Source organism: Crocuta crocuta, unplaced genomic scaffold (assembly GCF_008692635.1).
Source record: "Crocuta crocuta isolate KB4526 unplaced genomic scaffold, BGI_CrCroc_1.0 scaffold243, whole genome shotgun sequence".
Lineage (NCBI taxonomy): Eukaryota > Metazoa > Chordata > Mammalia > Carnivora > Hyaenidae > Crocuta > Crocuta crocuta.
This window is the reverse complement of record NW_027529596.1, coordinates 535,440-544,345: the sequence shown is the minus strand read 5'-3', so window position 1 is coordinate 544,345 and position 8,906 is coordinate 535,440. Positions and strand designations below refer to the sequence as shown.

The 8,906-nt window shown below is 38.1% G+C and overlaps 1 protein-coding gene across 2 annotated transcripts in view; it reads right to left on the bottom strand.

The window, feature by feature from the left end:
- The window catches only part of NME7 (NME/NM23 family member 7), a 250,630-nt gene that overhangs the window by 127,612 nt on the left and 114,112 nt on the right, over positions 1 to 8,906 (bottom strand). For both annotated transcript variants that reach the window (XM_077761775.1, XM_077761776.1), the window contains exon 9: positions 8,070 to 8,138. In XM_077761775.1, coding sequence (XP_077617901.1) covers positions 8,070 to 8,138 — 69 coding nt within the window. The remainder of the gene's footprint in view (positions 1 to 8,069; positions 8,139 to 8,906) is intronic.

Here is an 8,906-nt window from a genome sequence, read left to right as displayed (position 1 = left end):
AAATGGGATTTCTAAAATTAAAACTATATCTGAGTTAAATACACTGAAGGGGATGAACAAAGTAAAATACTACAGAAGGGCAATAAATATAAAGAAATCCAACACCAATTATTCAAAATCAAGTAGAGGGGTGCCTGGGTGGCTCAATTAGTTGAGCATCCGACTCTTGATTTCAGCGCAGATCACGATCCCAGGGTCATGAATGAAGCCCTGCATCAGGCTCTGTGCTGAGCATGGAGACTGCTTGAGATTCCCTCTCTCCCTCTCTCTCTCTCTGCCCCTCTTCCATGCTCACGTGCTTTTTCTCTAAAATTAAAAAGAAAAGGCAGAGATAAAAGAATGAATACAAATGTCCCACAAAAATTTTTTTCAATGACATGCTAATATGTGCATAATTGGATTCCCAGAAGACAAGAAAGGGTGACAAACAAATAAATATTCCGAGAATGTTTATTTTGGAATATATATGCTAAAACTGCTCAAATTTGGTAAAAATCATAAGCCAACAGGTGCAAGAGTCCAAGAAAAGTGCAAAGAAAAGTACAGTAAGACAATAATTGGCTAAAACTAAAAATCCAAAAAATGCTAAAGTGTTCAAATTTGACGAAAATGCTCAAATTTGATAAAAGTCGCAAGCCAACAGGTGCAACAGAGACCAAGAATAGATGCAAAGAAAAGTACAGTAAGTCAATAATTAAACTGACTAAAAAAAAAAAAAGCCCCAAAAAAAAAAAATCCTTAAAAAAAAACCAAAAAAAAAAAAAAAAAGACATAAAACAGTGGAATAAAGCTAAGCACATGAAAGACAACAACAAAAATCTGTCAGTCTGTAATTCTATACCCAGGTGGGAAGATATTTTTCACAAATGAAGGAAAAAGAACTTTTTCAGACAGACAAAATGTGACAGCATTCACTACCAGCAGCATATACCACCTATACAAGTGTTGAAGGGAGTTCTTCAGACGGAAGGAAAACAGTGCCAGATAAAAATATGGATCTATAAAAACAATGGTAAACATGGGGACAAATATAAAATATACATTTAGTTGGTGTGGAAGATAATTATTTAAAGCAAAAATATTAAAAATGTATTATAGGGTTTATAATATATGCAGAAATAAAATGTAGGGCCACCACAACACATAAGAAGGGGACACGGAAGAACACTGTTTTATGGCTCTTATCTATACGTGACGTGGTATAATGAAAGAGGCGATCAAAGAAAAAGTACCTCTCGTGTCTGGAACACTCAAGTCAATGTTCTTTTCTTCTCTACCTGGGGAAGAATTCTTCAGGAAGAAATGAAAATAATATAAAGATTTTGAGGCAGAAGTACAGGTTGTGTGCATGACAATCAGAAGCTACATGAGACCCGAGAAAATTAGAGACGAGGCCAGATCACGGAGAGCTTATGACACACAATGATGAACTAAAACAAAGGTAATGTATCACTGAACACTATTTAAATATTTACTGGAACTCAGTCATCATACCTACAGAAATTTCATAAGTGACAAGAGGAGAGGAAGGGCTTTACCATGAATATGGTACACAGAACCCTACTCAATAGAATCCCTAAATGTATCCCTCTGAAGTCACTTTGCTATTTCACAAAGGTCATATGTAATTGATTTTTTATGGATAATTATGCTGGGTCTGATTTTCTGTCTCATGACATTGAGGTACTGCCTACGAATAAATGTCAACAGCTGAGTTCTCAGCAGGGGCAGCAGACAGCATGAACATGTTATCCAAAAAGAGAGGAGTGAATTTTGCCTGCTTTTTTTTTCATTTGTCTCTCTCCTTGTCTTTCATTGTTAATCACAGATACCAGTAAAAATTTAGACATAAAGGGCTATGCAGGGACACCTGGGTGGCTCAGTCAGTTAAGTGCCTGACTTCGGCTCAGGTCATGATCTCACAGTTCATGGGTTCGAGCCCCGTGTCGGGCTTTGTGCTGACAGCTCAGAGCCTGGAGTCTGATTCAGATTCTGTGTCTCCTCCTCTCTCTGACCCTCCCCTGTTCACGCTCGCGCGCTCTCTCTCTCTCTCTCTCTCTCAGAAATAAATAAAAACATTAAAATAAATAAATAAATAAAATAAATAAAGGGCTATGCAAATGCACAAAATGGAAAGAAAAAAACATGTTGGAAAAAGGACTCTATCAAAAGCATAATATGCTGCTTAAATAAATGGACTCAACAAAATTCTCAAGTCACCTAGGTTTTTTTTAAATGTTTATTTTTCAAGAGACAGAGAGTGGGTGGGGGAGGGGCAGAGAGAGAGAGGGAGACACAGAGCCCGAAGCAGCTCCAGGCTCCAAGTTGTCCACACAGAGCCCGATGCAGCACTCGAACCCACAGACTGTGAGATCATGACCTGAGCCAAAGCGGACACTCAACCGAATGAGCCACTCAGGTGCCCCACCTAGGCTTTTAATTAAGTAAAAAATCAAAAAACCAGAAAAGAACACGTTTGTTTCCTTTACAGCCCTTTGACTCCTGTCCTGTAGGCTGTTAGGGTGGGATCGTCCTCACCAGAACATAAGCCCCCGTAAGTACAGGTAGTGTGCTTTTTTGTTGTTGTTGTTCATCTCTGTACCCTTGGTATCTAACACATTGTTTGGCACATAGTAGTCACTCAGTGTCCATATGTAGTAAATAAGTAGATCATGATAATACAATGAGATAGGAATTATCACTTTTTTATGTTTGCAAATGCTGAAGCAGCAAATGTAAGTATAAATGATCAAAACAGAAACTGCTATAAGGAATTATGTAAAATATAATAATAGTGATAGTAATAACAAAATAGCTAATATTCTCTCAGTACTCTCAATATGTAAAACTCCTTCACGGGATTTAGTTCACTTAACTATCACAGCAATCTCATAAAGTAAGTAATAGCATTATTTCCATTTTATAGATGGGTAAACTACAGCTTAAAGATGGCAAATAACTTGTCTATGGCCACACAGTTGGTAGACTGGGATTTGAACCTAGAATCTGACTCCTCCTTCTTTTGTGAGAAGAAGGGAATTGAAGTTGGTTGCATTGAATTTTGATATAGGAAAGTCTATAGTTTGTTTTTTTTTAATTAAAACCCATTTTATTTTTTATTTTTTTAAATGTTTTTATTTACTTCTGANGCTGACAGCTCAGAGCCTGGAGTCTGATTCAGATTCTGTGTCTCCTCCTCTCTCTGACCCTCCCCTGTTCACGCTCGCGCGCTCTCTCTCTCTCNCTCCAGGCTCTGAGCTTTCAGCACAGAGCCCAATGCGGGGCTCGAACCCACGAGCCGTGAGATCATGACCTGAGTTGAAGGCGGACACTTCACCGACTGACCCCCAGGCTCCCCGTCTATAGTTTAAAGCAATTAATGTGGGAACCCCCAGAACTCGTGTACAGTATCTGGTACAATGCCAAGTGATGTCATCCTTTTTCACACTATACATCCTACATTTAAGAGGACCATTTCACCAACATATCTTTAAATTTAGGATAATAAAATGAATGGACTCACTATTATGACCTTATAGATCTTATCACTTATTTTTTAACACTTAAAATATTTTAAATAATAAAAATATTTCATTATTTTTCAATAATTATTAAATAAGAATCTGAAGACAAGGAGGGTAAAGTATGTGAAAAGTCAGAGTAAGAATCAAATCACCTGTGTTTTGTCCCTTTAGACAAGGCTGTCTGTCAAGATTATTTTTACAGAGGCTTCTTTTTGAATTAGATAAAACTCCTAAAATTAAGAGGCACATAAATCTATGCAGCATTTAAAAATTTACTTCTTCCTTGAACTTCAACTGAAGCTCTGAATATTAGTAGTCGTGAGAAATAAGAGTCCTGCTGGGAAATACAATAGTCACAATAATAAGTGAGACTCCGGATTTGTTATCTGATTTTTGGTGTCCCAGATTAAGCAATGAAAGATACCACCATCATATGCATTTGCAGTGTATGCATTCAGATCCTCACACAACCTCCTTTGAAGAAAACAGAATTTTAAGAGGGAAAAGAACTTTGAAAGCATTAGGGATAATGTATCATTCATAACACTATTATTTACTTCAATAAAATATGACTGGGACAAAAACATTCTTATTTCCTTTCAGATAAAATTTGCATAAAAATAGCTCTCCTTAGTTGCAATAAAATTTTATATCCTGTTAAGTACAGAACATCTCATAAAGATACCTGGATAATGTTGTGGTTCATGTATACACTCCATTTTCCCATTAACAGACCACTACAAACCAATTCTGGTTTGAAATATTTGTTTTACACTGAATAAACCATTTCAAGCTGAATAAAAGAGAAGCGTTACTAAAAATGACTCACATGGCTATTAATTACTCTGAAGTAATATAGTTTTTTTCTTCCAAACAGCCCATATATTCTTAAGTAGACTCTGTTATTAATATTACAAGATTTAAATAGTACTACAGAGAGTATCTTCCTTAAAATATCAGACAGAAGAAAGCATATCAACACCAATTATTTTTGGATATCTTGGCATTAAAGTATGATATTGCTACTGCCATTCAAATTCCTGATTTCTTAGGGGAAATGACACACCCATCCAGTAACATTTTTATTTTTATCTCCAAAATCCCAAAATCAAAAAAGTCCTACAAGTAAATATATACTACATAAAAAATAAATTACATGTATAGTATTTTAAAGCACAATATAGGAGACATTAAAGTCAGAGAGGAGGTTTTTTTTTATTTTAAGTTATTTCCCAAAGGGAAATATGGCCCACCTCAGATAGGCACACAGGACACTAATGTCTTCAACTATTTGTTAGCAAATTCAATACTGTGTGATAGTGTCTGAGAAGATACACTCAGGATCTGAGGATATGTCCCCATGAGTTTATCTTATATACAGTAAAGCTGTAACATAACATGAATTAAGGAAGAGGTTTTCAATCATATTTTTAAAAGTAAAAGTGAACAAATAAAAGAAGGAAAATGTGTAAAAGAAAGATTTAAGAAATGGAAAACAGCTGTGACCGGTTGGATTAAATGTTAAAATTAAGAACATATTTTAAAATCTCTTCCATTTAAGAAAAGACATTAACTTGGGGCACCTAGGTCAAACAGTTGGTCGAGCAACCACGTCTTGATTTCAGCCCATGTCATGATCCCAAGGTTGTGGGTGGGATCAAGCCTACTTAAGATTCTCTCTCTCTATTTCTCTCTGCCCCTCCCCAGTTTGCACATGCTTGCTTGGGGGAGGGGAGGGGGGGAGGGGAAGGGAGAACCAAACAGCGGTAACTCTAAAATGAAGAAGCTGGTAAGATTAAGGTTAGATTCAGCAAGCTGTCATAGAAGGAAAGCCATTCTGGCTCCTCTCATTAAGGAAAGAAACCACCAGAAAGCTAAACAGGAAGTTTATCTCACAATTGGTCTTTACTCTGTAGGACTAAATAAGACAAAGGTTCAAACCAGTGCATTTTTCCTTTTTAAGGTCAGTTGAAGGGGAAGAGTCACAGAGAAGGGGAGAANGGAGGCAGTCCACCAGCCCAAACAAATCTAAGAAAATTTGATAAAGGGAAGGAAACGAATTTTGATAAAATGTCTATGTGTCATTTTAAAGAACAGTATTTCTTTTGCTTGAATATAGTCATTTCTTTTCAAGAATGTATTTCGTTTTCCTCTAAACAACACCTTTTAAATATTATTTCTTCAGGGAAGGGGCAGAGTTCAGATGGTGGAGTAAGGGTACTGGGATTTCCCTTGTCCCCCAAACACCGCTGTACTGAGGAACCCCCAGGAAATCAACCTGCAGAGTGGCAGAAGCATCTCCCCAGATGGAAGGAGNGGGGGGGGCTCCTCCTCAGTGACATGGGGGGGGGGCTTCAGGGGGCAGCACAGCAGCCCCGGGGGAGGCAGGACCTGCTGACCCCAAGCCGCACCCTCCTGCGTGTCCCCCTGAGTGAGGCCGACCCTGCCCGACGGCCTCCTCCAGACCAGCGCGGCCACGCGCCCCAGGCGCCAACAGGCAACTGTCTGGTTTGTTCATTTCCCTCTTTTCTTTTTTCCTTTCCTCTTCCTTTCTCTCCTCTCCTTTTTCCCTTTTGGAATCAGGCTTATGGTTTCTGATTTGTTTCTGGCTAATTCAAACACACACACACATACACTGTTCAGGCATTTCACTCTATTCTTTTTACACCTTTCCTATCCTTTTTCTTTCTTTTCTTTTTCTCTGGATTTAGCTTTCTAGGTTGGTTTTGTTTTGTTTTGATTCTCTGGTCTTCTTTTACCCCTTTCATTTTTCTCCTTATTTGGGATGCGGCTACCCCCGTCTTTTAACTTTTTTCCCGGGGTTACTTAAGCAAATCCAAGCATCCCTGGTTGAAGGTCTGAACGCTCCACCCCTGCAAGCAAGGATCAGCCTTGCAGAGGACCAGCCACGGGGAAAGAGCCGCCAGATGCGACAACAGAGTGCACACACACACGCCTCGAGTGTCAGGCCCCGGGCAGTGTGTGACCCCTTTTTAATATAGTGTTACTCTCAGGTGCAGGATATGTAGCAGGCTATTAAAACATGTAAAAGTCAGAAACTTAGCCAAAATGACAAAATGGAAGAATTCTCCTCAAAAGAAAATTCAGAGAGAAACGAGAGACAGAGGAATGCACAAAACAGATATAAACAATGTATCTGAACAAGAATTTGGAATAACCGTCATAAGACTAACAGCTAGGCTTGAAAAGAGCACAGCAAACAGCAGAGAGTCTCTTGCTGCAGAGGCCAAAGACCTAAGAACTAGTCACAATGAATTAAGAAATGATATAAATGAGATGCAAAATAAACTAGATGCAGTGACAGTGAGGATGGCAATAGCAGAAGCGAGAACAGGTGAAATCGAAGATAAAATTATGGAAAATGATGAAGCTGAAAAAAGAGGGAAAGGAAATGACTAGATCACAAAGAGAGAATTAAAGAGTTAAGTGATTCCATGAAATGAAGTATCTGTGTCACAGGAATTCCCTATGAAGAAGAGATGGAGAAAGGGGCAAAAGGGTTCTTTGAACAAATCCCACCTGAGAACTTCCCTAATCTGGGGAAGGAAACAGGCACCCAGGCCCAAGAGGCATACAGAACTCCCTTCCAAATCAACAGAAGCAGGTGGACACCATGACACGTCATAGTAAAACTGGCAGAACACAAAGACAAAGAGAATTCTGAAAGCAGCCAGGGGCACACAGGCCTTTGCCTACAAGGGGAAGCATAAGCGTCGTAGCAGACTGTCCACTGAAACCTGGCAGGCCAGAAGGGATTAAATTGTGAATAGGAAAACTATGCAGCCAAGAATCATTTATCCAACAAGAATGTCATTCAGAATAGAAGGGAAGATAAAGGCTTTCCCAGAAAAATAAATGTTATTTCTTCAGGGGCACCTGGGTGGCTCAGTCAGTTAAGCATCAGACTCGATTTCGGCTCAGGTCACAATCTCATGGTTTGTGAGTTTGAGCCCCAAACCAGGCTATGCACTGAGTGTAGAGCCTGCCTGGGAATCTCTGTCTCCTTCTCTCTCTGCCCCTCCCCCTCTCTTTCTCTCTCTCTCAAACTAAACAAATAAACTTAAAAAAATAAAAATAAAATTAACATCTTTCTTCAGTCTCAGCCATATTTTCAGATGATTCTACCTGCATTTATACCATTAAAATAGATGTTAAATACTGCTGTGGAATTATATTGTAACATTAAGAACTATTTGCTTTCAACTTTTTAAAGCATTCTGGAGAGTCTTCCACTCTGAGAATATTGTAAACTTCATACATAATGTCCAAGTGTGTCAATATCCCAGCAAAGTTTTTCGTGGGTTTTTTGCAATCTTGTATATTTGTTTCATAAATAAAACATACTTTAAAAAGTGATCCAGTTTTTAATTTAAGACACTGAATGCCTCAGTCACTGGATATAGCAGCTAACAACTGGTAGACTTGTAAATACTTCCATGATTATGAATTACACTGAGATCCCTAACACTGAGGATACACAAACTGTTTTCAGTACCAATGCTTCACATTTACTTTGATACTTACGCTATACTCAGACACTACTCCTTTATAAACTTCATAAAACTCTTCCACATTAACTCGATCCATGTTGAACTATATGAAACAAAACAAAACAAAACATAAGCCAACAAACAAAAGAACATAAAATGTGCCACACTTAGAACTCAACACTTAGGACCTCCTGGATATATTTTCTTTACTTTAAAATAGAAATCTTGCACAAATTAAATACTCTGAAAAAGTGTTGTTAAAGACAAACTCATCAATAATAAAAATGCGTAACATTTATTGAGCACCTGCTATATCAAACATTGTTCTAGGTCCTGCACACCATCATCTCATTTAACCCCTTCAACAACCCCATGACATAAGTCACATGATATACATACGGGTTATGTAACCTTCAGTTTTGTATATTCCATCTCAAGCAAATTGACCCCACTGGTCATGTCCTCAACCACTACACTATACCTCTCTTTGAATAAAGCCTCATTCTACACACAAACACAAACACACACACACACACACACACACACACACACACACATTTATATACAATGTCATGTTGTTTACTGACAGATTAGCAGCAGAAGAACTATTACTAATGCATGGTACTTCCAATTTTTCAGCAGCCAAAAGTAATACCCTTTTCCTCCCAAACATTCAGAAAAATCCCTAATTAGCATTTACACAAGTCGTCTGGAAATCTAAATTCAAAACAAATTTAAGAGAATGCTTATAAGATAAATCTATAAAGACTCTACTATCTAGGCTGGATTCAAATTTAGTTAAAAATAAAATTTCATTAAGTTCTAGGGTCAGGGCACCTGAATGGCTCAGTTGGTTAAGCATCCAACTCTT